The sequence below is a fragment of the Gymnoscopelus microlampas genome (genome assembly GCF_963454915.1).
Source record: "Gymnoscopelus microlampas genome assembly, chromosome: 22".
Classification (NCBI taxonomy): domain Eukaryota; kingdom Metazoa; phylum Chordata; class Actinopteri; order Myctophiformes; family Myctophidae; genus Gymnoscopelus; species Gymnoscopelus microlampas.
The window spans coordinates 17,590,869-17,610,601 of NC_139959.1; the positions used below are offsets into that span (position 1 = coordinate 17,590,869).

Sequence of the window (19,733 nt, forward strand, 5' to 3'; positions counted from 1 at the left end):
GTACATTTATGCCAGCCTGCATGTGTGTTGGCCACATTCAGCACATTTATTACACTTAATGGAATGCCTGATACTGAAGACAGCGATCTGTTATTTTTCAACAGTGACCGCTGAACTCAATAACAGACCGCTCTCTAATCAAAGACTCTAGACCACCTGGCTCATATCAGTCTGCATTGCTTGATTTTGGCCGAATCCAACATGGCAGCCATGTAAACAAACACACAATGACTCTACAGCTAAACAGTACACCGAAACATGTTTTCGAAAACATTTGAGGAGAGAAATGTACAATGCAATAACAGAATATTCATTCATATTTGATCGAACACTTCCTATCTGCGTTTCCCGAGGCGACCGTTTTGCATATGCATACAGTATATCCAACAGGTTAAACTACATTTGTACGCCAACCCTTATTAGTGTTTGTTCTACACAGACATGATACAGTACAGTAGGGCTGTCAAAAAAAATCGATTCATGAATAAATCGCGATTCTTAATGCCACGATTTTAAAAATCGATTCAAAATATTAAAATCGATTTTTTTTTTTTAAAAAAAATTTTTTTTTTTTTTTTTTTTTTTTATTATTATTATTTTTTTTTTATAAAATCGCAATAAATCGCAGAATCGAATATCAATTAATCGCAGAATCGCAATTTTAATCGAATCGGCACCCTAGAAAATCGCAATAAATCGCAGAATCGCAATTTTAATCGAATCGGCACCCTAGAAAATCGCAATAAATCGCAGAATCGAATCGAATATCAATTAATCGCAGAATCGCAATTTTAATCGAATCGGCACCCTAGGAATCGATTTTGAATCGAATCGTGAGGTAAGTGAATCGTGACACCCCTACAGTACAGTGCAGCGCTCATCATACCTGGACTTTGGCTTGCGTACAGTTGGGGACTTGGTATGGCAGCTCTCCAGCGGTGGTGTGGGACTTCGGCAGCAGGTAGGGGTAAGACAGAGAGCGGTACTTGGGTTTCATTATCTGATGGTAAAAAGACAGAGAACACAGGATGGTAAAATAATTACACTGTTCATTTTGCCGTGTACCTTGATAAAGGTGTACAACACTACTTGTTGACACAACCGTTCTCATTATTTTTATATCTCATATATTTCCTTTAATCTGTGGTGCTAGTATTCTCTGCTGAAAACCAGAATACCTTGTTCAGGAAACAGTCTCAAGCATAAAACAAGACTGAGATAAATTAACTTAATTAAGTTTACAGGTGGATACCTGGATACCTTTGTGGATCTGTGACACGGCATATTGGGCGTGTGAAAGTGTTTGTCAAGTTCCTGTGCAAAATATAAAGTAGTGACAAATAGAAAATGTAGCGACAAATAGAAAATGTAATGTAATGCGTTGTGCTGAATAACGGAATTTCCACAGCTGAATGAACTGCTATGAAACCGTCACAATTACACATACCGGTAGCCTAATTGGAAAGCCCTTCACCCTTCAGCCCAGTAACTGAATTAATTGAAAACACTGTTGTAACTTCATCAGTTATTTCAAATCAACTACAATCATCATAAAACCTCTACCAACAATGTGAACAGCACATAGGAAACGGTTTAAAGCACAACAAATAGCAGCATATCGTGGGAACACTGTTTGTCAATATTTCATTATTAGATCCGGATGGCTAATCCATTTTGGATCTTAGTTCACTGTTTGACAAAACCAGGGTTTGACCCCTGACCTTTGTGAAGTTCCAGCGCTGGATGAAATGTCTGGCCACGTCCCGCGCCGCCTTCCCGTGAACCACTGAGGAAATATCATGCCAAGGCATTCTGGGAGTTGTATGCCTGTCGATAAAATCTGCAATGACAGGAACAGTAGTAGTACTTAGTATATGTAGATCAGGTACGGCAGGTGTGTGCGCTACATACAGTGTGGTGTGTTTTTAGAGAGAAAGAGAGAGAGAGAGGTACAAAAGAAAAGAAAGAGAGGAGACAGGAGGCAAGTCAATCAATAAGACTGTCTGCAAAGTGGATGAGGGTGACCTTTGCCAACAGAGATGAGTCAGAGAGAGAGAGAGAGATCTGAAAGCAGAAAACAATATTTTTGTTGTTGCTATGTTGATGTTGCTATTGATACTATAGTATATTGGTTATGCCTTTTGCACATAACTTGTATTGGTATTGTTGATATTGCTGCTGCTGCTCTAGTTATTTTCAAGGGGCTTCTCTTGTTATCTTAGCTTTATTGTTGTTACTGTATGTTGATGTTGCACAGCATTTGCACTGCAGACCTTACCACACTTGCATTTCGCTGCTTGTACCTGTATGAATAGTGACAAATAAAACCTCTTGATTCTTGATTCTTGAAAATAAAGTGAAAGAAAGATGAAGAGTTGAATAGAGACACATACTGTATATATAGAGACATAACAACAGACAGTTTAAGATGTGTAGACAGAGAAAGTGACAGACAGAGAGAGAGAGAGAGAGGCACAGAGAGACATGGAGAGAGAGGAGGGGGTGGGGTGACTATCCTCACCATCGAAGGGTTTGTCCAGTTGTATCCAGTCTTTGTGGACAAAGTTACAGTAGTCCTTCCCATGCCAGAACCGTGTGTCCCCAACCAGCTCTCCAACTCCAGTGTTTAGACTACGTACAGAGTCACTCCCTAACACACACACACACACATGCACACGTGTTAATTTAGGAAGCCATTTAATACATTTAGTTGCGAAACACAAATATAAGCTTCATCTCAGAGAGACAGCGTACTGTGCAGTCAATGCGCGTTTCCTCTTGTCATGCACAAAACGAGCACTAGGAGGCAGACCACGGCAAAACAAGAGTGCAAAGGGTTCAAGGCAGTGCATAAGAGTACTCTGTCTGACATCATCACCAAAATGATTTAAGACTTTAGAGCAGACGTAGAATTCAGGCAGTCAGACAAGACACAAGGTGAATCAAGGTGCTGTAAGACCAGTTTCTCCAACATAGAGCTTCATGACGTCAGAGCTACTGGCCAGTAGTAAGTAGTAAGGACATTTTATTTATAAAGCACTTCTCACAGAGAGAGCTTACAAAGTGCTTTACATACAGTAGGATCAAAAACAGCATACGTTTCAAAAACAGCAACAGAATGCAATCTGTTCAATTATCTCAAAAACAAGACAGCCAACACATTATTGATCTCCGGGGGGGGGGGCGGGAATTCAGGCGCCAGAGACAGCACAGCAGTAAAGGTTACAGATACAGGGCATGGTGCTGATGAGTAGGGGCCCAGCCTGCCCTGCTAATCTTATGGGGTTGGGTGGTTGTTCCAGGGTCCCCTCAACAGCAGTGCTTGATTATATGTAATAGCGTGTTATATGATCTTTATAAACCCCCTTCCCACACTCACACACGTGTGCACACAAACACACCCCTCTGGAGCCTACTCTCCAGAACTCCTGTTGGTGTATGTCTATAAATATAGTGTGTGTGTGTGTGTGTGTGTGTGTGTGTGTGTGTGTGTGTGTGTGTGTGTGTGTGTGTGTGTGTGTGTGTGTGTGTGTGTGTGTGTGTGTGTGTGTCGGTGTGTGTGTGTGTGTGTCGGTGTGTGTGTGTGTCGGTGTGTCGGTGTGCGTGCGTGCGTGCGGTGAAGGACCTTGATTACAAGTTACAGTAGATTGTGAAAAACAGCAGGGCCCTCTGTGGTCTTTGGAAGCAACAATAAACATCCTAAAATAGAGATGATAAAACCTGAACCAAACCTTCACCATAACGTTCTTTCTTCCTCCTTTTCAACTGATGCCAACTGATTTTGTAATCAGGTTGCATCACATGTAAGAGGTTTCACAGATTTTATCACCCTACAAGGGGGAAGGGGGAGGTGTCAGCCTAGGTGAGGTGACACGCGTCCTGTGCCGGAATTCAAACCACGGAGTATACGATGTGGTTATCACAGGAACTGCTTGAGCCACCAGAGGCTCAACTGACTGGAGTGTCACAAGCGTTACAATGTCAACTGTAGTGTTTCTGAACAAATCAAAGTAAAGCTTGCAGAAACAAGTGTATCGTTTTGACCAGTGGTTTTCAAAGTGGGGCCCGGGGACCCCCAGGGGTCCATGATGGGGTTCCAGTGGGTCCCCAGCCAAAAGAGGAGTAGTTTAATTAAACTATAATGCCTGCACACCACCACGGAGGCTGTGGGTTCGAATCCACCGCGGTGCATCCGGCTTTTGTGAGCATCTATATACGAACAATTGGCCCGTGTCCAGGGGAGGGAAGCCGGCCGGGGAGGGTGATATTTGTCACTACACGTATTCCTACGGGCTGGGGCAGCACCTGACAGCAGGGACTGTTGGCCGGTAGGAGTAGGACAAAGGCTCTACGTCCTCCCGTCCTCACTGGTTGGTGAGGAGCAACAGCAGGGACAACACACACATGTGGGTCGGGAGGGAATTAATTGGCATAATAACGACTTAATTGGGGAGAAAAGGGGGTAAAAAGCTAAAACAAACTTCAATTTCAATTTACTTGAAATGATTTCAATACAAAAAAAGTTAAGAGTGACTATCCCAACAATAAGTTTCAATATTACCACTATGAATGTACAATTATGACATACATTGTATAAACAATTTCATTTAAACCTCTGTTACAAAGGATTGGGTGCTTTATCTGGAAATGAGTCTGAAAAGAAGAATTACGTCACTAGGAGGATTGAGGACGCATTTATACTGCAATAAGAATCTGAAGAGATGTCCTCACCAGAGCTTCTTACCCAGAGATACTCCAGATCACACTCTCACCAGACAATGCCCTAAGGAGGGGGGCTGCCCATTAGCCCAATATGCCAATATTCCACTAGTCCGACAAATGTTAGGTTAGTGTGAGGATATGGTTAATTGTAATGGGGGCTGTCGGACCAATGGTACTTCGGAAAAATGGGCATAAGGACTAATGGCATGGCACCCCTAAGATTGCCTTTTTTTTTTAAATATATTTTTTGGGCTTTTTCTGCCTTTATTTATAGGATAGTAGGCTGACAGGAAATGGGGAGAGAGATGGGGGGATGACATACAGTAAAGGCCGTCGGAATCGGGAGTCGAACCCACGACGCGCTGTCAAACTGGATTACCAGCATGTGGTATGCGCCTGGACCGCTAGGCCAGCGGACGCCCCCTAAGATTGCCTTTTAACCTCTGTTAACTCTTTAACTGCCAGTTTTTCAGAAAAGTGTCAAGCCACTGCCAGCGATTCCAACCGTTTTTACTAACATTTGAAAAATCATAGGACTATTAAAGTTTCACAGCAATCCACCCGGTGATAGCCTCATTACCCGTACGGGGGGCCGTGTTTTTTCGATTACTTTTTTCATTTATTTTATAATTTATTTATTTTTAATTTAAAAAATAAATAAATGAAAAAAGTTATCGAAAAAACATGGCCCCCTCGCGTATTAGGATGGCAGGGTGAGTCACCAGAACCAAGGACGGGTGTTTCTGATGAATCTAACATGTTAAAAATGGAGTTTGAAGTTATAATGGGTTTGTATAGGAAGGGGGCGTGTCTGATAAAATTAATATCAAATATCTAAAGACTGAATCAAGCAACTTAAAAACGGTCTGGGGGGCTCACAAAAGCCTGAGTAGACGATAAAATGACCCAATATCCCTTTAAACAGAAAGCCAGACACTCTTGGTTGGACTACAGTTCTGATCGGATTCTTACATACACAACAATGTATCCAAGTATATCATCCACATATTTCTGCACAGATTAACCCCAGGTAATTTTGGCAATTCCAGGAATTTGCCATGCTGTTGTTATGACCATGGAAACAAAAAGTTGTTGTTGTTTTGGACAAGATGGGAGTTTTTTAAAACATGCAGGACTAATGCAGGTCACGCCTGTGCAATTCAACAGAACACGCAGAGTGATGACTGTGAATGCATGAATCAGTCCAAATCATATAATCCACCAGTAGATTATGCAGAAAAGAGACACACTCATATGTTTGCAGGCAGACGGGCCAGTTGACACAACTAGGGCTGCAACTATCGATTATTTTATTAGCAATTATTCCATCTTTTACTTTATCCATTTTCCAAATACTCAAGGAGCTCATTTTGTTATTACTAGATTTTTATTATTAGGCTAGATGTTTTATTATTACATTTTCTAGATTTACTAGAAAATCCAGTAGCGCAGAGAGCACTATGTCCCGCAAAGTTTGGCCAATCAAATCCAGATGTCACTTTTATAACATTTGTTTCACCAAGTAACAGATGTTACGTTTTACCCAATTCGGCCAATCAAATCATCGGGATGTCATAGTTTGCCCACAAATGTGACATCCGTTTGTGACGCCCACATCACAATTTTAAAATAGCATAATTGGCACGTTGATTGTGCATCAATGTGAAAAACTATAGTTTTATTTATAATAAGACTGAACTGATTAGTCAGAATAAACACTTCAGCCCTATTTCATACTTCAGCGTACAACAAAACAGCCAATCTAATCGTGAGCTTGTACTGTAGATCGTCTATTTCTGGTATTTTGATTAGTTCGATTAACTGTTGCACCCCTAGACACAACTTGACCTTTCACCTTCTGGGTTCACAGAGGTCATATAAAGGTCACACAGGGTGTCACGTTGCAACGAGCCAAAAAGAGGTCAAAACCACCGCAAAGCATGCATGGAGTCTGACAACAGAGCAACATCGAGGCCCCATCGCCCAATCAGCAGCCTGGACTCACCAGTCTGAGACTGGTCATGGGTCATTTTCAGCACTTCCAGCCTAATGGGTACGACATTGTGTTGGCTGGTGGTGCTGCTGGACCAACCTAAACAGAGTATACATTCATACATTTAAACTAGTATACCTTAGGGATAGTTCACCCCCAAAATGACTTTTTTCCTATCGATTAGTCACCCATCCATGAATTCAAGTCTCCATGGGGTGACTAATTGATAGAAAAAAAGTTCATGTTTTGAGTGAACTATCCCTTTAACCACACTTCACATCCAGCCAATCTGTATCCTTTGTGTAAGTGTGTTCTCTCACTAGGGTTATTATAACTAAAACTAAGAAAATAATGAAAACTACAATTAACTTAAATAAAAATGATAATTAACTAATACTGTTTTGTGTGCTTACAAAAAACAAACTATGACTAAAATCATAGAGAAAATGTCCTTAGTTTTTGTCTTTGTCAATATATTCATACTGTACATAAAATGTGTATTTTTTGCATATGAAATCTTGTATTAAAATATTTTAGCTGTGCCAGTTTTAAGCCCTGTTGTCAAAAATTGGCAGAAATCATCGACCAGATATTTTCTATTTTTCTAAGCCTTTTGAACGTCTGCCCTGACTACCACATAATACAAAACTGAAAATAACACTAAAACTAATGACAAAATGAACTAAAACTAACCCTTATCCAAAACATTTCAACTAAACAAAACCAGCAAAACCATAAAAAAAAACTAATCAAAACTAAACCGAAATGTAAACAAAAAGTATAAAAAAACGAAATAAAAACTAATGAAAAATATTATAATAACCTTGTGTCTCAGATGAGAGAATTTGCACTATTCTTGTATGTTTTGTATGCATTTTTTGTGCATCGTGCAATGATTGGACTTACCAATAAAACATATACTGTACTTGGCAGCAGGGAGGGCCAGCCTTTCTCTCGGGATATCTGTCTGCCAGAGATTAATGATGTTTACCCAGCTAACGATGATCAGTGTTCAGCAAACAGAGACGTTTACAAAGGTGCGCAGAGTTTGCCAACACGTGAGTTTCTCTATAGGGTGCACATATACTGTATATGATCTCAGTTGGTGAAACACTGAGCGATAAGCAAACAAGAGGTTAGCAATGGTCCATTACCCATTATGTGTGTGTGTGTGTGCGTGTGTGCGTGCGTGCGTGTGTGCGTGTGCGCGCGTGTGTGTGTTTATGTTTATGTTTATTAAAGGATCCCCATTAGAGACACATGAATGGGCCAAATACAATACAAAACATAAATTAAAGTAAAAAAACTATAAAATTAAAATTAAAATGAATACAAAATGACAAATTAACATTAAAAAATGTTGCAACATTCCAGTCAAATTAAACAAATACACAAATAACAGTTAGTTAGAGTAGAGATGTGTGTGTGTGTGTGTGTGTGTGTGTGTGTGTGTGTACAGTACATTATACACTCACTCTCTGCAGCGCCGTCAGTGTTGTCAGCAGGTGCCAGGCCGTGTTTCTGCAGGTGTCTCTTGATGCTGAACTTCCTCCTCGTCCTTCCCTGACCTTTCAACCTGGGCTGGTCCACCGAGTCCGTCGCCGTGGAGACGGCCTTTCCATTGCTCTGGGCAACCGCCGATCCGTTGGAGGGAGCGGCGGCCATGTTGGAGGACGAGGCTTCACCCTGCTGGATCAGACACCCTTCATTATTACTCTTCTCTGTGACTGTCACTCGCTACATGTACATCAGGGGTCTTTTCAGGCCACGACCCCTTAGCTGAGAGAGAGATGAAGTAGGGATCCCCACTACATATTGTATAAAATGATGTTGCAGATTAAACTTTTTCTGAGATTTCATAGATAGCTTCATAGACTTGTTTGACAGCACTGGCATCAGACATTTAACAACTTAAACCCTCAATACTTGTAAACCTGACCTTTGGCTCTTTGACAAAAATAGCCGATCTACAAGCTCACAACGCCACTGTGGGCTTGTTTTTTTTTATCAGCTATTTTTGGCTAAAGTTCTCCTCAGAATAGGGATGCTAGGGCTCAATTGGTTAATGTAAAAAATAGGTTCCTATCACACAAAGATTTGGCGGACCCCCTGTAGCAACTCTGAGGAGGCAACTCCCGCATCCCCTGTTGAAGACCCCTGATGTACATACATACAGAGAGAGAGATACATCCACACACACACACAGAAATTGAGATGCTGTGTGTGTTCACACTGGCAGCTACAAAAGATAAAAAGCTACAAAGCGACGCAGCATACAGTATCTGTCGCTGAGTCGCTGTTGAAGTGTTGATCAACATGCTCGATGATGTCAAGCATCATCATAGTTTTCCCCCATTACAAGGGGGAATTGTTTGGCAAGAGAAGGTGTGTGGAAATAATTAAACAACACCGTTTTGTAGCTTTAGTTGAATCCACCTCAGCTTGGACTGTAGCTTTGTAAATTTTGTAGCAGCTACAAACATCGGGCGTCGCTTCCTATCTTCATGTCACTGGCTTCCATTGAAAATGAATGGTAGCCTGTAGCTTTGTATATTCCTGTCGCTGGCTTCCATTGAAAATGAATGGTAGCCTATAGCTTTGTATCTTCCCGTCACTGGTTTCCATTGAAAATGAATGGTAGCCTGTAGCTTATTGTAGCTGCCAGTGTGAGTGCAGTGAGAGGCAGACGCAGAGAAAGAAACAGTGAGATACAGAGAAACGGCTCAAAACCACATTAACCTAGTAGCCCTATTCCGGGGGGTAAAATTCGGTGAAGACAGCTGATCTACAAGTTCACCACGCGTCGCAAACTTGTAGATTGTCTATTTTACGGCTTGGGGAATCACCGGTCAACTTGTAGATCATCTATTTTCCAGGGCTTAAGTGGTTAAGTAGGGTAGGTGGAGAAACAAGTAGATAAGCTAAGGCCGATAAGACGGTATAGATATCCTCTTCCGCAACACACATTGGACCGTGATTAGGTGACTCTACCAGTGTCAATCGGTTCAACTTGGTGTGTGTGTGTGTGTGTGTGCACTAGTATTACTATGCTTTTGAGGACCAAATGTCCCCAAAATATAGTGGAATCTGAGAAATAGACATCGTGTCACAAGAGAAATAGTTGTTTTATGTTGTTGTTTTTTTTTGGGGGGGGGGGGGGGTGGTTAGGTTTACAATTAAGAAAAGTTTCAGGTTGTGGTTATGCTTAGGATTAGGCATTTATAGGTAGGGGTTGGGGTTAGAGTTTTCCCTATTTTATACTTAAAAAATAGCTGATCTATGAGCTCACATGTCGCAGCACAACGTGCTGTGAGGCTATTTTTCGGCTATTTTCAAAACAGTCCTAAAATGTGTATGTTCTCACAAGTATAGCAATACAAACGTGTGTGTGTGTGTGTGTGTGTGTGTGTGTGTGTGTGTAAGAGACCTGCTCTAGGGCCACTGAGCGAGTCACGCTCCCGACGTCAATCAGCCGATGCTCCCTGTCGTCCCAGCGACCGTAGGCCAGGTCGATCCCGCCCACGAAGCCCACCGATTGGTCGATGACAATGATCTTCTCATGATGCGCCCAGAGATAGACGGACGAGGACACGTGGTCAGGGTGACGCATGACCTGCAATTTTAATTACATTAAAATACCTTGAATAAATGAACAAGAATACAAATAATACAAATATTTCTTTTTAACTATACCATTTTTTTAAAGCATAGTAACTCACTTTCACACATGCACTGTATTATGGAAGTTTTCCAGACTTTAAACAGAGTTACTGTATGTATGAACGCAACATTCCAGCTCTGCTCAGTAGGATCGGACATGCAACAGACTGGCAGGACCTTTGACTTAAGTCCGAATGTGAATGGACGCGGTGACTGTCCGGTGAATTTACATTTAGCGAGTGGATATGTTGATGAAGCTTCTATTGACAGAAGAGCCTCCCCTCTTCCCGAGGTGTATAGAGAGAGAGACATTTGTTAATTGAAAATCAGTTTATTCATTCTGCTTTTTATTAGTATACAGTACACATCATTCTAATACACACATACAATAGGCCTTCACATTCATACACAGTTCAAACACTTTAAACACATACACATGTACACACATTTCAGTCATACACCATTACACAGCCACAATATTATGAAACAGAGCTTCTCAGAAACATTTATAAACAGAATACTACAGTATGAACATCAAAGGAACATAAGCACTCAGAAGATGTTCATTTGATGCTCATGTTGCAATCTGCACCCGGCATTGACCCAAGCTCAGTGAGTTGAGCATGCCTGGCAAACAGAATAATGTTCAATTTTGTATTAGTTCTTTTTTATCCGTCACCATTTTATTAGCATCCCCTTATAACTCTGTTTTATTTTTTGCTATTTTAATGTGTGAATTTATGCGAAGCACTTTGTAACTCCTGTTTAGAAAAGTGCTATATAAATAGTTATTATTAATAACACACACCTTGACGTTAGGGTGTAGCTGGTGTAATGTTCTCTTGCTGTATCCAGAGTTGATTCCTAGTGCTAACTCCACCTCCTTGTAGAGCATCACGAAGATGCGCACGCCTTGTTGCTGTGTAAAAAACATGATCATGTTATTATTATTGTACTCAGTGTTGCATTTACCGTTTGCTCTGTGGACTGCTCGTTTTGTGCAGGCAGAACATGTTAAAGGCAGGAACAATAGCTACAGTAGAGATGCATAACAGTGCACATGAACAGTGCACTGTAAGCCTGTGTAGTAACTAACTGTACAGTGAGTATTTGGAGAACAATGTTCAAACACGGCAGCAAGATTTGTGAGCTGTTCTGACAGGAGTAGGATGGCCAATGGTATATAACCTTAAAGACTTCTAATCATATGTTTATTCCTGCACAGAGTGTGATCTCAGTACATAGCACTACTGTACATACAAATAGAGCAACTACCTTTAAACACATTTGAAAAATGTGCAGCTATTTGTCCTAAAGCAATGGGAAAAAAAAGTTTATCCAAGCTGACCTTTCCTACATTACCATTTCTTACAGCAAATGCACAATATTATGGTTTTGTAAGCTAGGTTTCCTAAGCTGTAATGTAACACTGCTCTGTTTACACATTCATTTATTTATACAAATTATTATTATTATGACTGTTTTATTGAAATGTTTTACTTTGAATTGAATTGTTGTACAATGCTAAGATGTATTTTGTATTTATGTGCGTGCAGTAGGTTTACAGTAAATATACCTGAATCAAATTGATTCAGAGTCAGGCCATGTTATTAATTCAGCCTCTAAACAAACCAATGATAAGAGGGTTTTACGGCTCACCGCTTTACGCTTCAGAAGACAGTCCAGACGCCAGCGGTTGCCCTCGACAACGGGCCTTTTCAGGAAGATCTCTGGGCTTAGCCTGTGAGAAAACGTGCACACACACACACACACACACACACGCACGGAATATAGTATACTCACAGTCACAATCAATATACAGTTGTGCAGTATATAAATTAGCTGAGATCCCTCTCACACACAGGTGCGCATCCAGCCACACACACAAAAAAACAGAGCCAGACATGCACACTTGCATCCATTTGCATTGATTAGATTGTCAAAGCACACACACACAGGCAAATGCATGTGGTTGTAGTGGCGTGTGTGTGTATGTGTGTATGTGTGTGTATGTGTGTAAATGTGTATATATGTGTGCGTGCGTGCGCGCATATGTGTGTAACAGTAGTTTCAGTGTCAGTTTGTAACTGATCTACTAGACCAGAAAAACAGCCCTAGAAATGACTGCCCAATGCACTTACTGAACACCACACACACACACCTCAGCTCAGTGGCCTTGTGGTTAGAGTGTTCGTCCTGAGTTGGGAGGTCGGGGTTCGATTCCCTGGCTGGGTCATAAAGACTTTAAGCTTCCCTGCTTGGCACTAAGCATCAAGGGTTGGATTGGGGGTAAGTCCCTGTGGCATACTAGTGTCATGTCCAGGGGGTGTACTTGTACATCATGTCCAGGGGATGTACTTGTACATCAAGCTGCCTCACGCTACAGAAAAAGGAGATGAGCTCCTGCCCTATGGCCACATGGCTTGGCAAGACTTACTTACTTACTTACACACACACAAATCATTGCATAATGTTGTGAAAGCCAGCGCACAATATATTATTGTTGATCAAATCATTTTGGATGAGGACTTCAGATAATTACGGTGTAGGATTGTGTCAATTGTGTACCGAACAAACGCATGAATCCCAGAACAAACACATTTTTTGGAGCTATATGAAAATGCAATCCTTCTGGGATGCTAGTTTTTTACCTGGGACATACAGTATGGAGGAGACCAAGAACGGTCTCAAGACTGATACACAAGACTACAAACAATGGCTGACCATTATAGATGATACTGTAGTTGCTGTATAGTGAATGTGATGGAGAATCTCATATGCTGTATAGCGTTGGTGTTGGGTGAAAAACCTGTGTTCTAATTGATCCAACATTTTTATTATTTAGTCACAGGCTCTTGTTAATACATTTCATTGGTTCAATATTTATAAAGCCCACAGACACTCTTAACCAATTTCACTTTCCAAAACCTTCAACAATCGCTAATCTATGAGCTGTTGCATGAAGAAATACGGCATTTATTTACGAAAAAGTTGAAATATGGAAATAAGAAGTTTCACACTCACCACCAGTCTGTGATGAAGATCTCTTCTTTGGCGTGATCAAGTGCATCAGCTACATCCTCCATGAATGATTTACCATTCACATACCTGCAAGCGCACGCACACACACACACACACACACACACACACATATTATTTACCTGACACAAAACTGTGATGGGGCGATAAGCAATTTTGAAGAATCAATAAATTGGGAAACATTATGGAGGATTTGGAGCTGTGCAGAGCAGTGTTTAGAAAACGAAATAAAAAAATATTGGGTTTCAGAACGTTTATCTTAAAAGATGTATCTACGTAAATCTAGCACAAACAACATTATTAAAAACTATTGTTCCATTATGCCATTGCAGACCTCTTTATCTCTCTCATACACACAGACATGCATTTGTATTCCTATACTTGTGAGGACTCAACATTTTAGGATCCCAATTTTTTGCTATTTTTAACCCTACCGCCAAAAATGATCTACAAGCGTTGTGAGCCTTCATTGTGGGTTTTCACAATGTCTATTTCCTACTGTACTTACAATTGGACACACACACACACACACACACACACACACAGTGAGCAGTGGTGTAAAGTTCAGTACTTCAGTACTTTTACTTCTACTCCACTACATCTCAGAGGCAAATATTGTACTTTTACTCCACTACAATTATTTGAAAACTTAAGTTACTAGTTACTTTGCAGGTATAAATTATTATATTATAAAACATACATTAACCACTTTAGCCCAATTTTATACATAAGCTATTTGAAAATAGCTGATCTGCAAGTTCCCAACGTGTCGCTAAGCGACGCGCTATGATCTTATAGATCAGCTATTTTATACATAAGCTATTTGAAAATAGCTGATCTACAAGTTCACAACGTGTCGTGAAGCGACACCTTATGATCTTTTTTTAACCTTTGTAGAACCCTTATACAAAGGTTAAAAAACAACTTTGTTAACCCTTATAGATCAGCTATTTTATACATAGGCTATTTGAAAATAGCTGATCTACAAATTCACAACGCGTCGCGAAGCGACGTGTTGTGATCTTGTAGATCTGCTATTTTCAAACATTTTAGTACTGTTACTTTTGATACTTTAAGTATATATTTGATGCCAATACTTTTTACTTTTACTCAAGTAACATTTTGAACACAGGCCTTTTACTTGTAACAGAGTATTTCTACATTGCGGTATTGCTACTTTTACTTAAGTAAAATATCTGAGTACTTCTTCCACCACTGACAGTGAGTGTTTCAGAGTGTACAGTATAGTGTTGCCCCAGTAGGATGACAGGTGATGCACAGACCAGTGTTACTTTCCCTCTGTGTCAGGTTACTCCAGCGAGACACACACACCCTACAGAGCATGACCCAACCTGAACCTACCCAACATGACCCAAACCTGGCCCTACCTAATCTCTCGAGACAGATTCTCAAGACAGATAGTGTTGTTGTAAAGTAGTAATAAACACAGAAGCACCCGGGGGGAGTGGACTAAGAAAGGGGAGGGGCCAAACAGAGTTCCTGTTTCTACATAAAAAAAGGAGGTGTTGCCCCCCCCCCCCCAAATATGTTTTTGCCCCATTTTCTTTTTGTCGAATGGGTTCCCAGATTGGTGCCTACCAAACATGACCCAAACCTGGCCCAACTGAAAGTGACCCAAAGCTCTACGAAGAGAAAAAGAAACATTTGCTGCGCGCGCGCGTGCGTGCGTGCGTGCGTGCGTGTGTGTGAGGGGCTAGTACAGTGTTTCTTAACCATGGGGTTGGGGTCCAAAAGTGGGTTGTACAATGATCTAAAATAACTATAATATTTAGGGTGCGGTTTTGGGGGCCATAGCAAACCTCAGCCAATCCAAGTATTTTGATGCCAACTATGATGCATTATGAGGTACTGTATTAAAGCTGAATGAGTGCAGTAAATATTAATATTTGTGCACGCACAGTACTCTAGTTGTAAGGCAGGCACACAAGACAGGGGGGCTACGTATTTGAGCGTAAACCTATAAACATTTTAGTAAATTGTCATTGAGCCTCATGGCCCAAGGCTGCCCTAGTGAAGGGTCCCTGGGCACTGACCCCATTGGCCCGGTCTATAATCCGTCCATGAAACCGGAGGCCCCGTGGAGGATTCAAACCCCTAGTCACCATGGTGATTGTTCTTATTATTATCCTTATTATTATGATCATTTTTACCACTTGGCGGGGATGTTCTCCTCCTGCCTGGCGAATGATCCAAAGCGATGGTCTTTAAGGAAGGCAGAGCCGTGTTTCTGGACGAAGCCCTCGATGGACTGACCCCACCAGCGGGCATGTCTGTAGCTGCTGCACTTCAACACCAGAGACCTGCACACACACACAAATGCATTGTTAATTATGAATCGAGCATTTCGAGGAGATTCTTTACTTTCTAATGATGTCTCTTCTTTCTGTAAGCCACTTAAAGTACTTGGTACCACAAAGAACCAGCTTCTAAACTTAGTAGCTTTGCTTTCCAAGTTTTCTTTTTCTGTTTTCCTTCCATCCTACACTTGTTTTTGCATTTTCATGTTACAGTTTTCATGTTACAACGGTTACAGTGAGAGAGAGACAGGACTTGCAGCAAAGAGTCTCAAGTTAGACTCAAATGCCCGGCCGGCTGCACAAGGACCGAGCCTTAATGGTAGGCTCTCTACCAGACGAGCCACTGGGGCGGCCTCCTTCCATCCTACACTAAAATGAGGAGCAGTAGAAGGCTGAGAGTTGTGGTCTCTGACCTGGACAAGGTGTCTATACGGACGCCATGTTTGGTCTCGGTGTCTTTGGAATCCATTTTGATGCAGAACTCTTTGTCCACCAGCATGACGAAGGAGATGGCGCCCGAGTCTGGCTTCATGTAGAGGAGGAACGAGTCCTTAATCACCAGCCAACTGCATGCGCGCGCACACACACACACAGGAATGAGTTTACACAGAGGGTAATAATGCTTTTTCAACTTTTTCTACTTATTCTTCAGTACAAGGTCTCACCGTTTAGACCAGCGGTAACACATCTTACTGTGACCACAGCAGTTCAGCCCTGGAATCCTGTGGCCTCCTGATCGCTTCAGTACCATACCTTCCCTGAGGGAGGGAGAGGGAGAGGGGGGGAGAGAGAGAGTTTTTGTCAGTAATATTTCCTTGTTTCTTTTGTTCTCAACAATGGGATAAGGTGTTCCACTTCCCTTTGTACATTTTCTTAATTGAGACAGACAGCTGAGAGGGAGACAGTGTTAGGAGAGACTGGCAGTAAGGAAAGCTGAAAGGGAAACAGTGTAGGAGAGACAGACAGTAGGAAAGCTGAAAGGGAAACAGTGTAGGAATTCCTGTAATTCCTGTTTTCAGTTGCAAGATTAACCTTATCATTTTCCCTGTGTCTTTGATGTGATAAGGAAATATTATTCGTTTTTTGGCAGTTAAATGGGTCATGTTCCTTTTGAACAATAAGGAATGAGAGTGGTGAGAGGAAAGGAGAACAAGGAAAGACGATCATATGGTTTATAATTAACCATCACCACACACAGGAGTGTTGGTTCAACCTGCCAGGGCGCGTTACACAGCCAAACAAGGCTAAACGCTTAAAGGGGAATTTCACTTTGAAACACTTCTGGGGTCATTTTCACATTCTACTCAGAATCAACTTTATTGTCACATCACAGGTTTACAGGTGTAAAGAAGTGGTTGAGATTAGTTTTTGTGCCAGGCTCAATCGGTTTTGTTGTTTTCAGAAAGAGAAAAGAAAAGGAGACAGTGGGTGGGCAGGAGAGCAAGGAGAAAAATCTATAAGCCCATGCAACTTCAAACTCTTTTAGACTCATTGAAAACACACGTCCCTGCTTCTGATGACCTTCTAATGAATGGGGAGACCTTTGTTTTTCATTTAGTTAATTCATGCATGGCCACAGACTTACAAGGACTCCTTGATGCAACATTATCTTACATGAACATAATAAAATAACTAAGCAAAACATTTACATATATATTCCCATTCATTATAAGCACACTATCAGTCACCAGAACATGTGTTTCCAATGAGTCTAACATGGGGTTTTAAGTTGAATGGGCTTACTATATTGGAGGGGGGCCTCCAACCAATATAAGATTGAAAAAAGCACCATAAAAACAGAATGCACACAAAGGCCTGCGAAGACGTGGAAATTAACACAGAAAAGTTAAATTCTCCAACTAATGGCTTCTACTGGGTTACGTATTCATTCATTTCTACTCTACCTTCTCTGTCTTGTCTCCCTCTACGCCTATGTGATAACAAAAACCTGAAATGCTTTGATTGATAATTGACCTGACTAAGAGCCAACATTGATTGAAACGTTGTCTTTTTTGTTAATAAAGAAGTCTGAACCATAGGTCAGTGTGTGGATTCTATCTTTTAAACTAAGCTTTAAATAATAGTCATTAAGCTTCCCTGTCTCAATATAGAAAAATACTCAGGAATGGAAAATGGAGTCTAATAACAGCATGGTCTCCATGTCCAATCTTGTGCCATCGATGGCAAAGTTACAAGGTGTGCAGTTTGTTAACGTGGTGTCTGTATCTGTTCTCCGCCACAGCCAACTACACCAGGTACTGATACCGTGCCCTTATACTTAGTTGCATGCCAATAAAAGCAGAATGAGATAATAGATCTGTTTTAGGCATGTGACACAACTGCACAACCAAGTATAAATTAGAGGTAACATTTCTGTTGTTTTGTGATGTCATGTGCTGTGCGCTGTGATTGATCTACTTTTAAGGGGACATACATACATACATACCGTACATACATACAAACAATTATGAATATCTAGATATGTTCTTACAAGCCTTTTGGTCCAAGGTCATGAACGAAGGAAAGTTGACTGACATCAATAAACTCCATCTTAAAAGAGAGGGGAAAGATTTGGAGACAATTTTATGATTGTTGTCGTCACCAGAAAATATTTTGAGATGGGGGTCCACAGACAAATACATATCATTTTGGGGGTCTTTGACATGAAACAGATTAACAGATGAAACGGATTTAGGAGACATTTGTAGAATCCCCAGAGGCAAAGATTTGTGTTAAAAAACATATTCAAAGATTTGCAAAAACGTTTCATGTCGCAGATCTACAAGCTCGTGCTGCTATGAGCTTGAATATCTGCTATTTTTGAATAGCCAAAGAAAATCTTAAAATGACTGTGAAGAGGACCGTCTTAGCAGCTGGAAGGATGTACAGAGGCACTTGTAGGGTGTAACCCGAAGGTGTATTTATTTCACCTACACAGATCAAAACATACCAAGACATTTAGCTGAATCACTCAATCCTGGTGGTGTGTAGCTTCTCACAGTCTGCCCTGCTCTAGTGAAATGGCAGCTGCGTTTTATACCCAGCTGAAGCTAATCAGTCTGGACTAGACCATTACTGCAGCATTCACAGGGGTGTTCTAAGACATTATAAATATCTAACTAAACATAAATACATGTACATAAATAGCCTTAAAACACAAGTATTCTCATGAACTACACCAGTTAAACACCAATTCCTTCACACTACAACATCATTTACCACTCACACCAGCACATCATAAGCCCCCCAGCTATCCTAATATGGTCCAGCCCAATCATGCTGAAACACACAGGCAATTGTTAGGTATTCAATCAGACCTTAACAATAAAACGTATATTGCACCTCAACCATATTGCACCGAGTCTCCATTGCACCTATACCACACATTACACTTGCCCATCATGATTGTCAACACTTTCTCCCCAGGTGGAACTCGTTGGCTGAGTGGCCATCTCAGTCATCAGGGAACAAATCAATGTATTCAACAATAAAATAATGACTGTGCAAAATACGCTGTGCAAATTACTAAAGTGCTAATACTTTGTGCAATTAAATCAACTTGGGTTCACAATATATGCGCAACATTTGTAACAGAGGTCCTCTCTGTTACAATGACACAGATGCGTTTCCGGTCTTAATGGATTAAAAGCATACTGAGCTTGTAGTTCTGTGTGGGTTGTCCTTACCGTGCCATGGTAGTTCCTGTACATAGACATCTTCAGCAGCTTGTTCAGGTAGTCCTCTAGTTGTTTCTGAAACACACATTCAGGTCAGAAGCACAAATTAACTATAAATGTTTGTACTGGTACCTCGCAGGCACAGAACCCAAGTGCAATTGGTTATGGGTTCGAATCCAGCTCGTGAACCGTGTTGTATGACACCCCCCTCTCTCTATGGCTGCTTCCCGACTGTATCTGATTTACTGCCTCACAAAAAGCAGAAATTATGTTAAATATAATCCTTAAAAAAAAAGGAAGAGTGTAGCTCGTCAGCGTCACCAA

General features: G+C 41.1%; 1 protein-coding gene across 3 annotated transcripts in view; it reads right to left on the bottom strand.

Moving 5' to 3' along the window:
• pld1b (phospholipase D1b) overlaps positions 1 to 19,733 on the bottom strand; it is a 67,003-nt gene that overhangs the window by 12,534 nt on the left and 34,736 nt on the right. For 2 of the 3 annotated variants that reach the window (XM_084048063.1, XM_084048064.1), the window contains exons 6-18: positions 19,419 to 19,484; positions 18,224 to 18,282; positions 16,398 to 16,490; positions 16,146 to 16,298; positions 15,586 to 15,735; positions 13,400 to 13,483; positions 12,035 to 12,116; positions 11,184 to 11,294; positions 10,143 to 10,328; positions 8,191 to 8,404; positions 2,522 to 2,650; positions 1,722 to 1,840; positions 887 to 1,000 (exon numbers count right to left, since the gene is read on the bottom strand). In XM_084048063.1, the coding sequence (XP_083904189.1) occupies positions 887 to 1,000; positions 1,722 to 1,840; positions 2,522 to 2,650; positions 8,191 to 8,404; positions 10,143 to 10,328; positions 11,184 to 11,294; positions 12,035 to 12,116; positions 13,400 to 13,483; positions 15,586 to 15,735; positions 16,146 to 16,298; positions 16,398 to 16,490; positions 18,224 to 18,282; positions 19,419 to 19,484 (1,560 nt within the window). The remainder of the gene's footprint in view (positions 1 to 886; positions 1,001 to 1,721; positions 1,841 to 2,521; positions 2,651 to 8,190; positions 8,405 to 10,142; positions 10,329 to 11,183; positions 11,295 to 12,034; positions 12,117 to 13,399; positions 13,484 to 15,585; positions 15,736 to 16,145; positions 16,299 to 16,397; positions 16,491 to 18,223; positions 18,283 to 19,418; positions 19,485 to 19,733) is intronic. The other variant, XM_084048065.1, reaches the window with a different exon arrangement.